General features: G+C 49.2%; 1 protein-coding gene across 5 annotated transcripts; it reads right to left on the bottom strand.

Moving 5' to 3' along the window:
• Nucleotides 1–679: 679 nt before the first annotated feature.
• On the bottom strand, nt 680–20,384 carry KDM8 (lysine demethylase 8). Of its 5 annotated transcripts, none has more exons than XR_012896225.1 (9): nt 20,223–20,384; nt 18,281–18,888; nt 14,648–14,814; nt 13,208–13,340; nt 10,157–10,198; nt 7,532–7,681; nt 7,173–7,291; nt 1,114–1,206; nt 974–1,018 (listed from the first exon to the last, which is right to left on the bottom strand). XR_012896225.1 is itself a non-coding variant. In XM_075899954.1 (8 exons), the coding sequence occupies exons 2-8, from the start codon at nt 18,815–18,817 to the stop codon at nt 854–856; spliced, it is 1,287 nt and encodes a 428-aa protein (XP_075756069.1). In that variant the 5' UTR covers nt 18,818–18,888; nt 20,223–20,384; the 3' UTR covers nt 680–853. The 5 variants fall into 5 exon arrangements, 3 of the variants coding, with proteins under 3 accessions (XP_075756069.1, XP_075756070.1, XP_006123337.1); XR_012896226.1 differs by lacking the exon at nt 974–1,018 and adding an exon at nt 6,286–6,527; XM_075899954.1 differs by lacking the exon at nt 7,173–7,291 and having other exon boundaries at nt 680–1,018.
• Between the last annotated feature and the right edge of the window lie 219 nt (nt 20,385–20,603).

Genomic DNA, 20,603 nt, shown 5'->3' with positions numbered 1-20,603 from the left:
ATCAAGCAAATGAAGCTTCATCTTTCCTGTGAGCAAATGGGCTTTTTGTTAGGTCAGAAGATGAAGTCACCGAAGTGTCCCTGTTTTGTATATTAATGTATTTCTCCAGCAGCTATTTTAAAAAATCATTTTAGAATAGTCTGTTTCCTTACAATGGGTTGGAAGGGAGAGAACCACCAAACCCTGCCAACTGCACCAGGGAGGGTGGTCATGAATTAGTTGCTAGTGGCAATGAAAGGAATATAGTCCATCTCCCTGCAAAGGGCACAACACGTACTCCAGCTGAGCTTGATAACTGAATCCACAGAGAATGGCACTTCCAGCCCTCATTAGCAGCAGATTTTACTGCACAGGGGACTGTTGCCTGGCTTTATGGCTTGGCTCCTTTTTATGTTCTGAAATTTTGCATCACTATTATCCATCACAATGGAAGTCTAGACTATGCTACTATTACATTCAGATGGATGGTAAACTTACAATGGGTCACGTGCTCCCTTCAGTTTCACTTGGACAGCCCAGCATCATGATCATGCCCATATATAGTCTTGCTTTGGGATGTATACTTGAGCTGATCATTCGATGGATGCTCTTTATTAGGAATTTGTATTGGAAACAGCCACAAAACCATGGCTGCTGCAGCTACTTCATTTCTGATTCTTTGTTTAGATTTCTCGCTCCATTGGGCAGCTGAAAAAATTTAATTTCTTAACTCAGCTCTGCACTTTAAGCAGAAGATAATGAGAACATTCTCATGTTATGAAAAGCCTTCCTCTGTTGAAGGTCTGAACATTCTTTCACTAATCAAGAATACAGCATGCTGCTATTTTTATATTACATTACATTGAATAATGGCTTATGACCACCAAAAACTGACAGAGAAACTGACATCAAGAGATCGTACATAATGCCAGTATTTCACTGGAATAAACAGAACCTGTCCTGGTGTCAGAATACAAGCTTGAAATTTAACCTGTTCAAACTTGGGGAATTTAACTAAATCGGGTTCCTCCACATCCACCTAAAATCAAAACACACAATTTGTTTTCAGATTCAAAGATGGCTTGATTATTTAAAATTAGATTATCAATGTTTAGACTGCAGGCAGTCATTTACCTGGCTGGTATTATGAAGAAGTTGGGTTTCATGTGGATATAGATTTTCTGATTCCTGTGGAGAACATAGCCAGATGTATTTTCTTCCAATTACCTGCAGGTAGAGGGATATACATTTCCAATCTGTCATTAATCTGCACAACCTGCTGAAATAGTGTTTAACTTCAATTAATTACTTGATCAGTCTAATGTTCTGTCCCTGTATCATGACAAGCACTTAACAGTAGAATACAACAGATTGCCAGATCCTGGGCAAAACATGATTTTTGCTACTAAGGAACAAATAATGTACTATATAATGAATAAAACAGATCACATTGGGTTGTAGCCTTTGTACCTGGCTTCATGCCACAGGTAAAAGAGGTGGGGTAAATTATGGGCTGTAAGCAGCATCTGGCCCATTAGCGCTTTTAATCAGGCCTGTGGGATTACTAGTCTGATGGCTCAGTGAGGCTAAGGCAGGCTCTCTTCCTGCTGGTCCCATGCTGCCCCTGGAAGTGGCTGTCATGTCCCTGCAGACACTGGGGTGGGGGAATCAGGAGGGGTTTCAGTGCAGGCACAGCCACGCCATAGCTCCCATTGGCTGGGAACTACGGCCAAGCGGAATTGTGGGAGTGGTGCCTGCGGATAGCAGCAGCACGCTGAGTTCATCTCCATCCCCCAGGAACCACGATGGGACAATCCAACTGCTTTTGGGAGCTATGTGGAGTCAGGGCAGGCAGGGACCCTGCCTTAGCCCCACTGCCCTGCCCCCTGGAGCTGCCTGAGAAGCAACACTTAGCTAGAGGCTGCATCCCAACTCAGTCCTACATTCATGGCCCGCCATGCAGTTCTACCCAGATGTGGCCCTTGAGCCAAAAAGTTTGCCGATCCCTGAGGTAAGATGTTCAGAATACTGGGGAGATGCTTGTAAAGAAGGTAAGGCAGCTCTTCTTGTATTCCTTTTTAATGATATGGCACCCAGGCTCCAAAGTGTTTTACATAGCTGGAAGGAAACTGCATTGAAAGGATGGTTAATAGAAAACGGTATTGAATTAGCTGTGCCTGCTGAGCTGAGTACTACTACATTCAAGAGGAGAAAAGGGAGTTTTCCAGGTAGCAGCAGGCTGGTATTGAGCTTGCTCATACTCTACAATGTCTAATTTTGCAATCGCCATTAAATTACTTTTCTACATCATGATATTTAATTGGGAGAGAGACTGATCCACACTGCTCTGAGTTGCAGAGATGAGGTTAAAAATTAACTTGCAGACCAAATGAAAGTTTCTAGGCTATCAATCCTCTAAGGCACTTGTGCTCTGTTAGTAATAGATAACTGTCTCTATCATCAGCGATCCCTCATTGAAGAACGATTTCTACCACAGATTTACATATGAGTCCTGACATGACTCAGGAGTCTGATCCGGGAATCACAGATCCTCCCGTAGTAGGTACAGACGTTTTCTGGCAGGTCAACTGCATGCGGGAAAACTTCTTTCCTTCCTTCTCTCTCCAGCCTCGAGGGCAAGGTGCTTGTCTTCAAAGTGGGCCTCAGCCTGATGAGAGGATGTGGCACCATCACCACTGGCAGCTAGTCCTTCCCAGCTTGTGTCCACATCAGTTTTCTTGAGATATGTTTTCCATCTGTCTTTGTAGTGTTTCCTTCACCACCATGGGATCCTGGACCTGGTGAGCTGAGAGTAGAGGACTTGTTTTGGGAGGCAAGAGTCTGGCATCCACACACAACATCCAGACCAGAAGAGTTGGTGCTGGTGGTGGAGTAGCGATCTTTCCACTCGATGCAAAGTTCTTCCACAGGCATTGTTGGTGGCACCTCTCCTGACTTCTGAGGTCTTGATTCTGTTGATAGGTCACTCAGGTTTCACAGCCATAAAGGAGTTTAGGAATAATAGTTGCCTTAGAGAACTGGATCTCAGTGTCCTTCCATAGGTCATGATCCTTGAAGTTTCCCCAGGGAAGGCTTTGTGTACTGGACCCTGTGCTGGATCTCACTGTTGATTTTTGAATTTTGGGAGAATTTGCTGCCGAGGTAGCAGAAGTGCTCAACTGTCTCCAAAGTCTGACTCTCAATGGTGATTTGTGGTGGGTCATGTTCAAGGCTTGAGACAGGCTAACAGAACACTTTAGTCCTCTTGATATTCAGAGAGAGTCCTAGGCTTTGATGAAGGTCATTCTCAGTGTGTGCAAGGATGGCAGTCACCAGCATACTGAAGATCACTAATGGTGGATGTTAGGCTTGGAATGGAGATGTTGAAGACTAAAAAGCTGCCTATCCATTCTGTACTGACTATCTACTCCATTGGGAAGAAAGGCTTTAATGAGGACCAAAATTTGCTAACTAGATGGAGAACAGGGCTGGAGCAATAACTCAATCTTTCTTACCCCCAGTTTTGATAAAAAGGGTCCATCTCTAAAATTCTGAGGGGCAGCCAAATCTGGCCAGTATCTCCCACAGGACTTTGCAGCAGACAGAGTTGAAAGCTTTTGTCAAATTGATGAAGGCCATGTGCAGGTCTTGATTTTGCTCAGAAAACTTTTCCTGGATTTGGAGGGCAACAAATATGTTGGTTGAAACTGCACTGAGATTCCAGCAATATTTCCTCAGCAAAGGGCAGTAACTGGTTAAGAGGTTATGGATGAGAATTGTCTCTCTTGTAGATAGCAAGGCCCTGCCTTGATAATTTCCCATTCCAACCTATCAGATTGTTACAGTGTTGGCATTTCTCAAGTCTTCTGGAATCTTCTCACTACACCAGACTTGGAAGATTTACCCAGTGTTGCTTGGGTCCTTCAGGGCAGGGACTATGGGGAGTGCAGTTGGGAGGCTCAGGAGAGGGGGATGCAAGAGTCAGGGGTCATATGGTTGCTGCTTCCTCAGGCCAGCCTGACTGCTGGTTGTTCCCTGGGGCAGGCTGGGGCAGCTGGAGCCATGCTGTCCGACCGCCAACTGCTAGGCTGGTGGGGGCTGTGCTGCTTGGCCAGCAGCTGCTGTCCTGGACCTGGGTAGGGTGGCAGGGTCTGGGTGGCAGCTGCTCTGCAATTTTCTGGGGCGGGGAGCATGAACCTCTCTCCTGGACCAGCTGGCAGCTGCTCCACAACTCTCTGGGGCTATTGGGAAGATGGGGGCATGCTTGCTTGATGCCCCCGTGGTCATTGTGGAGTATATCACAGTCATCTCTTTCTGCTGGATGAAAAACAACCACATTCCATGCACATGTCCTTGCACAACCAAACTTGACCTTGCTTTAAGTTATGATAAGAGGACGCTGCCTACCGAATTTAGTGATTTTAACTCTTACCATTTAGTAGGAATTTTTGACAAAGACTCACGGACAGATAGATTCACCCACAAAACACTCTCAAATATTCCGTACATTTGAAGAAAAGTCTGTGGAGCTTCTTTACCAGTTCACCTCCAAATGTGTAAACTTTGCTGGTACTCCATCTAGTCTTGTTGCCTTATTCTTAGTTAGCATGATGGCTTGTATTACTGCTGCAAGGATGAAGGGAGGAGGTGGGGAGGATCAGCAAGAGAGTCTCATGTTGTTGAGATATGGATTCAATAGTGGATCAGACAATTGACTCATGGTTCAGGAGTGACTCAAAATGCTCCTGGCATTGATGGCTTTGCTGTTTTTAAAATATATTGACCCATCTTGGGCTGAGAGTGGAGGAGGATCTTGGGGGCATGGACTGTAAATGGCCTTATTGCTTCAAAAAAGCTCCTTGTGTCATGTTTATCAGCATCAATCTTCTTGGCCTTTTCTCATCACCACTTGTTTTATGTGGATTTCCCTTTGGATTTCAGCCTTAAGTTGCTTGTATGACTTTCTTCTCTTGCTGTGATAATTCATTTTGCTGTATGCAATGAGCTTCTCTCTCTTCTGGTTGAGAAGGCCCTGAATTTCAGCATCACTCTTAAACCAATCTTGATGATGGCAGATGACAATCAATAGACTCAGCATATGTTGAGAGAATTGCAACCTTTAAACCCTTCCAGAAATGTTCATCATCATCAACAGCTGTAGGCATGGTGGCAAATGTCTCTTGGAGACACTGCTGACATTTCTCCTGAATCACTATATCATGAAGCGACTGAACAATGAATTTCTTTCATATTGATTTTGCCTACTTATGATGCTTGGAGGCAATCTGGAAATTCACAATGGACCTAGCAAGGCAATGCTCTATCCAACAGACAGTGGTTAATGCATTACCCTTGTGATATAGACTTCCTTCTGATCTCAAGTTCCAACAGTATCCTCCTCCTGAGCAAATGTGCAGAACATGGCCTGGTTATCTTTAGAGAAAGGGAGACATACAGGACCACCTGGAGACACCCTCTTTCCAGGGATTGGCACCTTCTTGACTATGTTATTGCCTCCACATATCATCATGGACAGTTTGGCCAGAGTGTTGGTATGATGATTCAGGACTTTCCAAAGGATCTGAAGTGATGGAATGAGTGAGTGTCAGGTCTTCTCATTTACTGTATCTGTCTCACACACGATGGGAACTTGTCTGGCATTCTCACTGATCAAGTGTTGATATCACACTCCCTTGGCTGGGATGCACCACCAATCTGCAGTGCCATTCCAAACCACTCATAGCCAGGCCTTGGGAAATACTGGGAAAAAGAAGTAGTTGAAGTAAACCTGGGGTTATGAGGCCACCTGCTGCCCACAATACATCACTTCCCATTCACAGACAGACTCTCTTCTCAAGGCTCAAATGGCACAAGGCTGGTTGGAGCAGGACAAGGCATCCAGATTCTCCTCATAACATGACTCTATGCAAGCCTTTCCTCCAGAAAGATCCCAGTATGCATCACAAAGGGCCATACATTAGAGAATTTTTCCTACCAAAATGCAATTACCTCTAGGCCAGCGGTTCCCAACCTTTTCCAGACGGGGTCCCATTTTGACAATTCAGTAAGATTTGGTGACCCAGGGCAATTCAAAAATGGGGGGAGGAGGGAGGGCAGAGCCACCTGGGGAGACACTTGGGGACCCTTTTGAAATGTAATGGCGACCCATAGATGGGAAACCCTGCTCTAGTGGAACATGACAGCTGTTTAACTGCATGGAAAATCTAAACAGCCATTTTTAGAAACGTGCTAAAGAACACTATCTCTCATTGAAATGGAACTGACTTAGATAAGTATGGCTCATACCCCTTCTCATTAATGAAGAGAAATATCCAGTGCCTCAGTTATCTGGAAGCCATAGCGTTATTTGTCTTTGTACACTGACTCAGATGTTGAAGAGGAGAAAAGAGCAACTCTGAGGTCTCCAGCTGGTCTCCAAACTCACAGGTAAACATTTTAAAATTGTAAACTCTGGGCACACAGTATGTCTTCACGTGTGTGTGTCATGCTCGTTCAGGACTGGAGACTCTGATGGCACATTAATAAACCTACGGGGAGAAGAACGCCCTTTACACACTGAATTTTCATGTAAGTACAAAGGGCTATTCCAGGGTGGGCAATATTTTGAGTGGGGGCCACTTCAGAAATTTTTGAAGTGGCCCCGGGCTGCCCCAGAAAGGGCAGGGCCTCAGGTAGAAGGGGCGGGGCCAGGACACTTCTGTGCTTTCCCACCCACAGACCCTGATTGGTCTGGGGGTGGGGGAGTGTGCAAAGTCTTTGTTCCTTCTCTCTCCCCTCCTGGAGAGAACAGCTGGCGGTTCCCCCTAGGTACCTGTGTCTCTGGCAGTGGGAGACTTCGCGTGCTGCCCCAGGTCAATCAGGGCCTGGAGAAGAGAAACACGTGAAGTCTCCCTCCGTGCCCCCCGCCCTGCAAGGAGCGCCATGCTTAGAGTCAACCGCCAGCTAAGCCCCTTGCAGGGTGGGAGGCGACTTCATGTGATCTTCCTATCCCCAAGCCCTGATTGGCCTGGGGGCGGGGGCATCGGCAGGGCCTTCACAGGCTGGATCAACTCGCTTGATGGGCCAGATCCGGCCTGCGGAGGCCCTTTTGCCAACCTGTGGACTATTTAATAAAATAATCAGGGCTGCTGGTTTTATTTGCACTATTGCTATAAATTAACTCAAAACTCTACCTCGTAGAGAGGATAAGGAAGCTCTTATGGATAATATCTCAGCTTGAGGGAATCTGATGAGTTCTTCCCAGCTCTGCCATGGAAAACTCACTTCCCCTCTATGTGTCTTAGTTCTTCACCTGTAAAATGGAGATAAATAATGCTTTCCTTCCTTGCAGGCCATTGACAGCATACTTTTATTCACAGCTGTCAGATGTTGAGATGCAAAGGTGGTGAACACAGAGACATAATAAGCTATTCACACATGCCACTTATCAATCAAACCTTTAGCTACCCTCATTTCTAGGACGTATGTACATTCTAGCTATACCGTTAGTTACACTTGCATTAAGCAGTCATTAGAAAAGTAGTGTACAGACCTGGACTAAGAAATTTTGCTGTGGATCTTGATGAAGAGGTGAGATTGTTCCCTCTGGACCAAACCAAGCATTAATGGTGATGTCATCTTCTTCTCCTTCCCCCAAGCTGCAGTAATCAGGGATGCAAATATCCTGTTTCAGTTCTGGGATCTACTTCCAATAACCAACAACATCACAAATAAAATTAATTTCACCCAATGAAATTAACAGGCAGCAGACTTAAAACAAACAAAGGGAAGTTTTTCTTCACACAATGCACAGCCAAGCTGTGAAGACAAGGACCTTAACAGGGTTCCAAAAAAGAGCTAGATAAGTTCATGGAGGTTGGGTCTATCAACAGCTGTTGTATTAGCCAATATGGGCAGGAATGGTGTTCCTAGTGTCTTTCAGAGGCTGGGAATAGGCAACACTGAACAGCTGTTCTTGCGCAAAAACTTGGAGTGTCTACACTGCATGTGTGTTCTTGCGCAAGTAAATTTACAGTAAAGCGTCAGAAAACAGGGCTTCTTGCACAAGAGTTATTTCTCTCCCCACAAGGAATAAGCCTTCTTGCGCAAGAGCTCTTCCACAAGAGGGCAGTGTGGACAGGCAACAGGGGTTTCTTGCGCAAGAAACCCCTATGGCTAAAATGGCCAGTAGAGCTTTCTTGTGCAAGAGAGCGTTCTCACTGCCATGGGCGCTCTTGCGCAAAGGCACATCTCTTCCACAAAAGCACATGGCAGTGTGGATGTGCTCGTGTGCAAAAATTTTTGCACAAGAACTCTTGCACAAAACAGTTCTTGTGCAAGAAGCCTGCAGTGTAGATGTAGCCCAAAGGTTTCGTTTTTCTTTCCACTTCCCTGCGGCATTTAGGACTTTTTTACTGATACTATTTGTTTTCCTTCTTCCCTTGTTCCCATCTCCTTCCTCTCCCATAACTGTCACAAGTATCTTTACTCATGGGCTGAGGCAGGGGTGGGCAAAAGGTTCACCGTGTGCCAGATCCAAGTGGATCCGGCCCGCAGAGGCCCTGCTGCTCTCCCGCCCCCAAGCCAATTAGGGCCTGGGGAGCGCCCGAAGCCTTCTCCCCTCTGCGGCTCCACTCGCAGGGCGGGAGCAGAGCGGAGAAGGCTTTGGGCACTCCTCTGCCCCAGGCTTTAACTGGCTGGGGGGAGCGCGGGAAGCACTTGGAAGCCAATCAGGGCCAGTGGGAGCTGCGTGAAGCTTCCTTCGCCCTGCCCTGGCACTTCAGAGTGCCACGTGCTCCTCACAGGACGGGAGGAGGCTTCCCGCGCTCCCAGGCCCTGACTGGCCTGAGGGTGGGGGAGTGTGCCAAGCCTCTTCCAGGGCATGGGTGCCTAGTGGGAAGGGGGGGCAGAGGGGCTCCTCCACCCCCAGACCAATCATAGTCTGGGGGTGGGTAACCCCACCCCTTCCGGGGCATCTGTAAACAGAAGTGGCCCCCAGGCAAAAATTATTGCCCACCCAAGGGCTGAGGCCTGCTCATGAATTATTTGCATTGTGACAGCATGCAAAGGCTGCACTCAATGAAGACACCACGCCGCTGAGCACTGTACAGACAATGTTCCTGGCCTGAGAGTTTACAATGTAAGTGGAGAAAGCATAAGGTGAAGGAAGCCAAAATCCAGAGGAAAGAGAGAAAACAGGGCAATGAGAATTCTAAGCATGAGTCAGTGTGGTAGTAATGCATGCATCTTAGCAGAGCAGCAGAAAGCTATTCAACTACAGACAAGGTCCAGAGAAGAGCAACAAAAGTGATTAAAGGTCTAGAAAACAAGATCTGAGGGCAGACTGAAAGAACGGGGTTTGTTTAGTCTGGAAAAGAGAAGGCAGAGGGGACATGATTACAGCTTTCAACTATCTAAAACGGTGTTACAGGGAAGAGCAAGAAAAATTTTTTTCCTTAACCTCTCATGTTAGCTCAGGCAGCTTAACTTCTGTGCCAGGAAAGATAATGGAGCAAATAACTAAGGAATTTGCAAACATCTGGAAGATAAGGTGACAGGTAACAGCCAGCTTGGATTTGTAAAGAACAACTCATGTCAAACCAATCTGATAGTTTTCTTTGATAGGATAAGAAGTCTTGTGGATAAGGGGGAAGTGGTGGATGTTGTATACTGAAACTTTAGTAAAGTATTTGATATGGTCCTGCATGACTTTCTTATTAGTAAGCTAGGGAAATACAACCTAGATGGGGCTACTATAAGGTGGGTACATAATTGGCTGGAGAATCATTCTGAGAGTAGCTATTACTGGTTCACAGTCATGCTGGAAGGGCATAACAAGTGGGGTCCCACAAAGATCTGTTTTAGGACCTCTTCTGTTCAGTATCTTCATCAACAATTTAGATATTAGCATAGAGAGTGTGCTTATAAAGTTTGCAGATGATACCAAGCTGAGAGGCTGCAAGTACTTTGGAGGATAAGATCATAATTAAAAATGATCTGGACAAACTGGAGAAATTATCTGAAAGGCAGAGAGTGTCTTCACCAGCCATGCTATGGCTCTGCTGCACTGATGTAGTGCTTCTAGTGCAGACTAGCCATCACCAACATTGTTGATTCAATAAAAGATATTACCTTGTCTCTACAGCAAGCTAAAAAAAACACTCATTTTTAGATTTACCTGATCAAAAAGCTGGTGTTGGGCAAGGTATCCAATGTTATTCTGGAATTACAGGAGAGAGAATAACGATTTATAGAATACATGTATGTAAGTTACTTAAGTGAAGTCAATTACTGGCATAATTTATTCCTAACTGCTAGAGCAGAGGTGGGCAATAATTTTTGCCTGGGGCCCACTTAAAAAATGAGCGAAGGGGTGGGGCCTAAATGGGAAGCAGTGGGGCAACCCACCCCCAGACCATGATTGGTCTGGGGATGGGGGAGCACCTTTGCCCCCCCTTCCCACTAGGCACCCGTGCCCTGGAAGAGGCTTGGCATGCTCCCCCACCCTCAGGCCAAACAGAGCCTGGGGGCGGGTGAGCACAAGAAGCCTCGTCCCGCCCTGCGATGCACACGTGGCACTTTGAAATGCCATGGGCTCCTCACAGGGTGAAGGAAGCTTCATGCAATTCCCCCACCCCCTGGCCCTGATTGGCCTGGGGAGCACATGAAGCCTCCTCCACTCTCCCCCCCCCCACCCTGTGAGCAGCGTGCGGCACTTCAAAGCACCACGTGCTCCTGGCAGGGCAGGAGGCAGCTTTGGGCGCTCCCCCGCCCCCAGACCCTAATTGGCCTGGGGCTGGCGGAGCAGCAGGGCCTCCGCAGGCCAGATCCACCTGCTTGGCCCTTTTGCCCACCCCTGCACTAGAGTCAACTAAATAATAATAGACTACTTTGGCTGGAGATACGATGTCACATGGTCCTTCCAGCTGAGAGACTTCTGGTCCAGATGCTTGTGCCACAGTACAGGGACATTTAGTATCTAAGCTATTGCCTCATTTCTTCATGTGCCTTGTGGGATTGCAGTGAAATTGGATCAGATCTCACAAAGCACCATAATCTTAGTAGAGGAACAGTGCTGATGACCAGTGTCCCGCTAACATTTTCTACCCTTGGGTGGGTTGCATTTTCTTTTGGGCAGGCTGACATTTCTTATTGGTGTAACACCAATATTGAGGTAGTATGTGGATGTGCACCACTAATACAAATGTGGAAAAATATATTAAGACAAGACATCCGTGTCTAGTTGCTGTGAGGTACCCTTAGTGACTACAAAGGTAGGGAATTAGCCTTCTTCCGCTTGAGGAAGAATAGAACAAATGGCTTCAGGGTTTGTAGATAGATGCATGTTTCAAAGAGCTTGCAAATAAGGTTTAATTCTACAAAACTATAATTACACCTAGTATTTGCTACTTCTGACTCATAAGAGCCAGAACTCTACCACATAACACAGAACCGGCCTTAAAGCAATAGAATTTACCAAGTATTAATTAGTAACGCAGGATTTTAAAAAATCATTAAGTTCAGTTTTAGATATCTGCAACACTCCAAAAAAATTCTGTGACAAGTATCTTCTTCTTTCTTATCTTAGGCCAGTAATACCTATGTAAACTTTGTTTGAAATGTAATCATGCAAATATCCTCCTAGACATCTCCCCAGTGCAGCCTGCTTTCCCCTCCTCCCTCCACCCCAGCCTAACAGACAGGACTGCAGCGAGTCAGGACACCCCAAACAAACTGCCTCCACCTCACTGCACCCATGCCAGCACCCACCAATCCCATGCAGTCAGCCCCTTACCTCCCCTTTCCCAGCCCAGGAGGGTTGAAGAGACTGCAGGGTTTCTGCCTCAGTCTCTCTCCAAGCCTCCCTCCCCTCTGACTTTCTCCCAAGCCAATTAATTAATTACTCCCTCCCCCCAGCCTTATCTCAGCTGCTTTTCTGCTCTGGGAGCTCTTCAGCAGCGTTTAGCTGCTGTTTACAGCTGACTGGTGGGAAGGGCATCTGAACTCCCTGCCTTCACGGGAGGGTAGCTTTGAACCTCTGAACAGGGCTCAGAAAATACTGTGTGGGCGCGTAGCCATGCATCTTAGAGGGAACTTTGGGGTGACTATAAGGTTTGGTGTAAGGCTCCTTGCCTGCACTAGACTGGGTCAAGCAAGTAGAATATAGTCGCCATCTGAGACAGAATGACTGTGTCAAAGATGGAAAGCAAAAAAGGGGGAAAAAATGGCAAGTGGTTTTCTATCATCTTTGTTCTACTTGTAACGGAAGCTTCAGAGATGGGACCCACGCAGGAACCATCTGAGGCCTCTCCAGTGCCACATCCTTATTGTCTGTAACGCCAATGAATATGGCCAAAGGAGGAGTTGTTTTCTGGTCACACTAGCACCCTCAAAGTTTCAGAAGTCACCCACAAGACTTATGGGAAGGAGGGGCAGCAACTATGCAAGTATGTGGCGAAGAGCACAAAGAACAGTTACAGGAGGAGTCTCCTGATGGAATTTGTGCAATGATCAAAACCAGCTGGCCTGTAAAATCCCCTCTATGGCCAGGGATTCACCCTTTAGACAGGCAAAGTTCTAGATTGTTCATTGATAGTCCAATTGACACTCACAAACAGCTCAACAGGCAAGTAACAGACACGTTCCAGAAGAGGGGTGCTCTTAAGTCCCCAGCTCAGTGCCTAGGAAAGCTCTTAAATTCCAGTTGCTGCACATTAACGTCCAGAAAAAGAGAAAGCATTCACTGATGCAAACTGGCAACTTTCAATTCCTGAAAGTATTTCAGACATCATGATTCAGTCTTGTTTATAAAGCCCATACTCACTTTTTCCCTTGCGCCCTGTCACCTCTTTGCCCCTCCCCCCCGAAGCAGAAGCAGGGTCAAGGCTCCTGGAGGTGGGGATAAGGGGGAGGAGACTAAGGACACGGCTGGGAGCAGGGGCGGGACCTTGACCAGGCATGGGGCTGGCAGCCATGGCCAGCAGCTGGGGCTGGGCCCAGAAGCAGAGCTGGGTGGTGCTCTCTTCTTGCCCCTAGGGGGCTAGCTCAGACCTCAGCTGCCCCTGCATGAACATTCCTCTGTGCCTCCCTTGGGGGTGAGCCTTGCACTTTGGGACTATTCTGCAAGCAGCATTCTGTTCGAATATCCTTTGCAAATGGGTCTAGGGTGGAATTCCCCAGTCCAATCCCAGACTTTGTCTAGAGATAAAACAATGTGACTGTAACAGACCTTGGTAACAATATACTGGTCAATGAAGTCGTTGATAGTCATGAGTGTCTGAGACCATTCCTCATCAGTGTAGCGGGAACCCACTTCCACAGGGACTGTGCGGCAGCCGGCAATTTGGCGGAGATAATCCACACTGGAAGAAAGCAGGTTCCATTATTTTCAATCTTAGCTTTAATGTTTTCATTATTTTTCTTAGTTTTGATGTCAGATGGGAAATCCATTTTCTGAGGGGGTTTTGTGAACAAAGAACTTTAGTATCACAGAGCAGCTGCTTTTTTCCTTTGAATCTGAAGCATTTCAGTCGGGCACATACCTGATGACATGTAAACATTTCCCAAAACACCCCTTTTCCAGATAGAGTATCCCTAAGAGGAGAGGTGAAAGCTGCATTGCTTGGAACATTGTTGTTCGTTATTTTCTATTTACACAGCACCTGAAGTCTAGTAAGCAATTTACAAGACTAATATACGGAGAAGGCCTCGGCTCTCAAAACCAGCCAACCAGAGACACCAAGGATGCAGGCAGCAAAGGAATAAGAAGTGAGGTTTGTAAACATCTTAATGCCACAATTTTTCTTCAATTAAAAAAAAAACCCTTTGTTTCCTATTTGAACACATCTTTGAGGAGAGAACACCAGTTAAAAGAGTACAGAGTGAATAACGAACCATAATTTATTCAGTGGAAGTAGCTTCTGTTTATGCTTGTGGAATATCAGCAAGCAGACAAAGGTTTCCTCAAATTCATTTGAGAGTTGTGTTTATTTTTTTCTATAATCATGCTTTGGCAACAAATGTTCACTATATGCCATCTGAAATTTTAGGTGCATTGCTCAGTTGAATGTTCAAGTAAGTCACAAGCTCAACCTGGAAGCATTTCCAGTGTTAATATTTATGCTTGTGAAAGAACGATTTCATTTCCAATAATTCTTGTACATGAAACTTTGAAATTCACTTTCACCAAGTATTTTTCGCTAAATCTTGATCATGTGAATGTTTACAGAAAGAAAAGATGTGGCTGAAGCAAGTTCAAATGAATAATCCTGAGAATCTTTGGCAGTATATGTCCAGCTTTGATGTACAGCACCAGAAAATGCACCAAAGAGGGTTTCCCTGTATAGGCCCCCAAAAAGACAGAGTGAACGACAGACCAGGTCTTTCCAACATCTAATTACCATTATTCTGTCATTAGCAAAGCAAAATCTATTTGGATGTAAGTTTCTAAGCTGGAGCTGTTACACCCAAGTACTGTTAGCAAAATATAATTATTCCAGAAGTAGAGCAAATTATTCAGCAAGATAATGTTCCTAGCAGGAATCATGGGAGCTGGCATTTCGTAATTTACAGAGGCATACGTTATCCTCAGCTTGAGTTAACTGGTGCAGGAAACAGGCTCATTTAATCAGGCCAAAGGATAAAGCTGTTTTTAAGCTCTTGCCCTCACCTCCATTTCTTCATACATGACCAGTGGTCAACAATTCCCTCCAGGACAACAGGCTTTTGTGGAGTCATGTGATTGTCTCTGAAATGCTCTAGAGAAGGGCAGTGAAGCAGTGGGATTATTTCTTCTGATTTTATCACTGGAACAGCAGGCTGGTCATTCCGGATTTTCTGTAACAGGGATTTAACAACACAACAAAGTAATCTGCTTGCTATGGCAGCAGAAAACATGTATGTTAAAAACAGCATTAGTCTCTCCCAGCTGAAATCACTGGAACTGAAGATGTAACAAACAAGGAAAGCTACAGTTGAGCTGAATGGGGATAAAATCCTCAGAACACCTCCAAAGCACAAAAACTTCCCAAAATACCCAGGAGTGGAAAGTAAACTCCTTTTATAGCCTAAGCACCTATGGCTGGAGGAGCCAGAAATTTAGCTTCTCTCAGGGCAGAAGGGCCCATAAGTATGGAGAAATGGTCTGAGGTAATAGGATGAAATTCAATAAGGATAAATGCAAAGTACTTCCCTTAGTCCTAGTCTAGACTACCGTATTTTCCGGCGTATAAAACGACTTTTGATGTTAAAAAACATCCCCCAAAAATCGGGGGTCGTCTTATACGCCGGGTATACAGGCGGCGGGGCAGCCCAGGCGCGCTGGGGCTGTCCCGCTGCCGGGGCGTCCTCAGAGGCTTTGCTCCCGGTGTCCCTGGTCTGCTGGAGACGGTCCCCAGCAGACCAAAGGCACCGGGAGCAAAGCCGAAGCAGCGGCGGGGTGCCGCGCTTCTGAGGCTTTGCTCTGGGAAAGCCTCAGAGGCGCGGGACCCCGCCGCTGCTTTGGCTTTGCTCCCGGTGCCTCTGGTCTGCTGGGGACCGTCTCCAGCAGACCAGGGACACCGGGAGCAAAGCCGGGGAGGCGGAGGGGTGCTGGGGTATAAGACGAAAACCTATCTTTTAACTAAAAAATTAGGGGGTCGTCTTATACGCCCAGTCGCCTTATACGCCGGAAAATACGGTAACTCCCGCTGTCGATCTAATCTAGCTGAAGTCGACATACCCCCAGTTAGTTATGTGCGGTAAGGTCAACAGGGGCTACTAGGCATGTCCTGGAGGAATACCAGTGTCCAGGGGAGAGTGCTTGGGAAATTGATTTATTGCACCTAACGACATAATTTGATGGTCAGTGGATCAATTGCTGCACTGGCATAATGGAGATAAACCCTTAAGAAAAGCCAATCAGTTTCACAAATACAGAATGGGAAGTGACTGTCTAGGAAGGAGCTTCAGGGGATAGCTGAGTTAGTGTGTTACAGAAAAAAAACAACAAATGGTCTAGTAGCATTTTATAGACTAATAAAACCTGTATCTAGGGGTAATAGCGGACCATGAGCTAAATATGAATCAACTACATGACACTATTACAAACAAAAGTAAACATAATTCTGGGCTGTATTAGCAGGAGTGCAGGGAGGAATACATGAGAAGTCATACTTCCGCTCTACTCTGCACTGATTAGGCCTCAAACTGGAGTATTGTGTCCAGTTCTGGGCACCACAGTTCAGGAGGGATATAGACAAATCAAAGTCCAGAGAAGAGCAACAAAAATTATTAAAGGTCTAAAAAACAAATTGAAGGAACTGGGCTTGTTTTGTCTAGGAATATGAAAGACTAGTCGACTAGTTGTTCCCCCCACCTTGCTTCCTCTATCAGAGAGAGGTGGTAGGGGGTGGAGTGGAGCAGGTGGATCAAAGTAGCAGCCCCACATGGAGACTGGGGCCAGCCCCTGGGCTCCATGTGGTGCTGCCCCTTTGAAACACAGCATGCAGCCTGGGGTCAGCTGGGGACAAGAAGCAATGGGCTTAAACTGCAGCAAGGGAGGTTTAGGTTGGACATTAGGAAAAACTTCCTGCCTGTCAGGGTGGTTAAACACTGGAATAAATTGCCCAGGGAGGTTGTGAAATCTCCATCCCTGGAGATATTTAAGAGCAAGTCAGACAGACACTTGTCAGAGAGCATTAGATGGTGCTTGGTTCTGCCATGAGACTGGGGGCTGGACTTGATGACCTCTCAAGGTCTCTTCCAGTGCTATGGTTCTGTGATTTTCAGGCATACCAGTGAGTGTGGTGGGAAGTTGACTTCCCTTTTGTGTTGCTTGCCAAGCAAACAGTCCAAAGTGTCTCTCAGCTCCTTGCAGTCGGCAGAGATCAGTCCGCCAGCTGTCATCAATGCTACCCTCAGCACCAGGGCATGGAAGAGGAACAAGAGCAGAGAAGGAAGAGATTCAGCTGGTCACCAAAAATTAAAAAAAAAAAAAAATGTAAAATGAGCAGGAAATCCCCAAGCTGCACTGAGAGCTCATGCAGGTTGCAGCCCTTACTGCACAGGTGGGAACCTTTTTTTGGTCAGTGGGTCATACACCAGTGAGAAGCAGAAAAAAACAAAACAAAAACACCTCACAGACCTGACTCCCAACTAGGGATGTTAAAGTGCATTTATGTTAGTAAATGTGTAACCGCTGAACTTTACAGCAGTTCCTCATTTACATGTGGGGGAGGCAGGCAGGACCCAGTGCTCATGTGAGCACCAGTTCTTAGCTATACCTCCCCTTCCCGTCCCCCCGCACTGCTTCCTCTAATTCAGATGGTGCTTGGTGGGGAGGCAGGCATCTCCTCAGGAACCGGTGCTTGCTGCTCCCTCCATCCCCATCCTGCCGCCTCTATGGGAGGTGTGCCATCGGGTTATTACAGCTTCAGCCCAATCCTCTATACCTTCTGCATCTACAATGATAACTGATGTTGAAAATGGTGACCCTGAGGCACTGCAACATCCTGAAGTGTCTTTCAAATCATTAAAGGGTGCATTCTCTTCAGTTTTAGTGTTAAATGTATTTTCAGTGATCTGGGTGCACCATGCGCTGTCCACAGTGATATGCAGGGCTCGACAAATCCATGTATCTACTTGCCCATGGTGAGTAGATTTCAGCCGGTCACCCCATTCACTGGCAGTGTGCACATGTGCGGTGCGGGGTTGCTGAGTGGATTTCGCTACGGTTTGTCGAGCCCTGGTGATATGCAATGCCCAAAGAGAACCTGCTGTATAGAAAACTTCATCAGTATACACCTAAGTGCTTCAAGAACCCATATCATAGATCTGTTTTCCAGATGAAGAAACCGAGGCACAGATGGTTATGCTACTTATTTATAGGGCCTGTGAGGATCAATTCCTTCATGGCTGCAAAAACTGAAATTCTTGAATGGAAGAGGCCACAAAAGTGTGACAGAGACCTCCTATTAATTGGGAAACCAGGGGATAAGAGACAAGTAAAAAGTAGATCTCAAAATAGGACAGAATAGCTACTTTTAGATCTACAAATAAACAGAGAAAACAGGATGAGAAATTCCATGTTAACAAAAGAGAAGGGCTGCAGAAAAGTATCTTCTGCCTTTGGAAAGCTCATCTCATTTGTGCTGCCTGAAATGTCCACTTCTACCCAAGAAAGAGAGGCCCAATTACGTGATTTACCTCTCAAGATGAGTGGCTCCTTAACCCAGCCTGAAATTTGGGGTGCAATAGTTTGCTAGGATCACTAGTTCCTATTCTCTCTGTAGAGAGCACAGTGGTGGACAAGAACATTGATCACCTTTCTGCGTGACTCCTGTGTGTCCTCTTCAGCAGACCTTTTCCCAAGTGTCAGATGCTTCTGTAGAACATTAATGACCTTAACCAGGATGTTATCCAGGATGGACGCTCCCATCAGCAGTCCCATGTCACAGACCCGAATTGTATCTGCAGTGGCATCTTGCTCATTGCACATACACAGCACTTTGAAAAGGCAGCCATAAGAATACACGCGTCGCCAGTCCTTGTCCACGTCTCTCCAAGTCCCAATATTAAGTTTTTCCCAAGTGTAATCTAGTATGATCTCACTGACTCGAAAGCAGGTTTCCCTTGTGCTTCCAGAGCAGAGACCTCCAGCTCCATAGAGGAGATCTCTAGCTTGCTGGAGCAATGAGATGACACTTTCCTCCACTCTCTCGCTGAAGTCCAACTTCAGGTCTTCCTTCGTGTTGGGCAGCAAGGCCCTGATGTCTGCCCACACGGCATTCTCTGCAGGGCCTTCATTTGCAGTGGGGCTGGCGCTCGTGGCTAGGCCACCAGGAGAGCTGGGTTGGGACATGAATCCCCCTAGGGCTGACCACTGCTTTTGGCCAGCTGGGATTAGAGGCTGGTTCCTTTGCCCTGCAGCTCCTATAAGCAAACACAAGTGTTACCAGAGCCAAAGGGGCCCAGAGTGGAACGCAGTCAGTGTCACACTGAGAATGTCCCAGCCCCATGCACCTCCTTGCCCCAAAAGCACCCCTCCTGGCCCCCTGCCTCCCTCCCGCCCGCCCAGCCCCCTCCTGGTCCCCTGCCTCCCTCCCACCCAGCGCCCCCCCCTCCTGGCCCCCTGCCTCCCTCCCGCCCAGCCCCCTCCTGGCCCCCTGCCTCCCTCCCGCCCAGCGCCCCCCCCCTCCTGGCCCCCTGCCTCCCTCCCGCCCAGCCCCCTCCTGGCCCCCTGCCTCCCTCCCGCCCAGCCCCCTCCTGGCCCCCTGCCTCCCTCCCGCCCAGCCCCCTCCTGGCCCCCTGCCTACCTCCCGCCCAGCGCCCCCCCCTCCTGGCCCCCTGCCTCCCTCCCGCCCAGCCCCCTCCTGGCCCCCTGCCTCCCTCCCGCCCAGCCCCCTCCTGGCCCCCTGCCTCCCTCCCGCCCAGCCCCCTCCTGCCCTCCCGCCCAGCGCCCCCCCCTCCTGGCCCCCTGCCTCCCTCCCGCCCAGCCCCCTCCTGGCCCCCTGCCTCCCTCCCGCCCAGCCCCCTCCTGGCCCCCTGCCTCCCTCCCGCCCAGCCCCCTCCTGGCCCCCTGCCTCCCTCCCGCCCAGCCCCCTCCTGGCCCCCTGCCTCCCTCCCGCCCAGCCCCCTCCTGGCCCCCTGCCGCCCTCCCGCCCAGCGCCCCCCCCTCCTGGCCCCCTGCCGCCCTCCCGCCCAGCCCCCTCCTGGCCCCCTGCCTCCCTCCCGCCCAGCCCCCTCCTGGCCCCCTGCCTCCCTCCCGCCCAGCCCCCTCCTGGCCCCCTGCCTCCCTCCCGCCCAGCCCCCTCCTGGCCCCCTGCCTCCCTCCCGCCCAGCCCCCTCCTGGCCCCCTGCCGCCCTCCCGCCCAGCGCCCCCCCCTCCTGGCCCCCTGCCTCCCTCCCGCCCAGCCCCCTCCTGGCCCCCTGCCGCCCTCCCGCCCAGCGCCCCCCCCTCCTGGCCCCCCGCCTCCCTCCCGCCCAGCCCCCTCCTGGCCCCCCGCCTCCCTCCCGCCCAGCCCCCTCCTGGCCCCCTGCCGCCCTCCCGCCCAGCGCCGCCCCCCCCTCCTGGCCCCCTGCCTCCCTCCCGCCCAGCCCCCCCCCGGCCCCCTGCCGCCCTCCCGCCCAGCGCCCCCCCCTCCTGGCCCCCTGCCTCCCTCCCGCCCAGCCCCCTCCTGGCCCCCTGCCTCCCTCCCGCCCAGCGCCCCCCCCTCCTGGCCCCCTGCCTCCCTCCCGCCCAGCCCCCTCCTGGCCCTCCGGCTCACGAGCTCAGCGCGGGCCCGCCCCTCCTCGCGCCGCCTGCAGGGCCCCGCCGCTCGCGAGTTCCGCATCCACTGGGCCTGCGCAGCCCCGCCCCCTGCCCCTGCCCCTGCCCCGCCCAGCTGGGGGCGGGGTGGGCGGAGCCGCTCGGTGAGGGGCTGGGCCGCGGGCCCGCGAGCTGGGCGCGGCGAAGGCAAATGGCGGCCGGGGCGGGAGCGAGCGGGCCGCGCGCTGGGGGAAGGCTCCGCCCATCGCCCCGCCCGCCCCCACGGGGGCGTGGCCTTCACAGCCTCCTCCCACAGAGCGTTCCGCCGGTTAACGGCTGGGCTGTTCAGCGGTGACCCGATAGGCCGGGGGTCAGGACCGTGCACTCCCCCTGCGGCCCG

Source organism: Pelodiscus sinensis, chromosome 16 (genome assembly GCF_049634645.1).
Source record: "Pelodiscus sinensis isolate JC-2024 chromosome 16, ASM4963464v1, whole genome shotgun sequence".
Taxonomy (NCBI): Eukaryota; Metazoa; Chordata; order Testudines; family Trionychidae; genus Pelodiscus; species Pelodiscus sinensis.
This window is presented reverse-complemented; position numbering and strand designations above follow the sequence as displayed.

Coding starts and splice junctions, on each gene's coding strand:
- KDM8 (XM_075899954.1), bottom strand. CDS start 18,817: ATGTCCCAACCCAGCTCTCCTGGTGGCCTAGCCACGAGCGCCAGCCCC. Junction 13,341..14,647: donor TCATGTATGAAGAAATGGAG/GTGAGGGCAAGA, acceptor GCTTTCTTCCAG/TGTGGATTATCTCCGCCAAA. Junction 7,682..10,156: donor AACACCAGCTTTTTGATCAG/GTAAATCTAAAA, acceptor TATTGGAAGTAG/ATCCCAGAACTGAAACAGGA.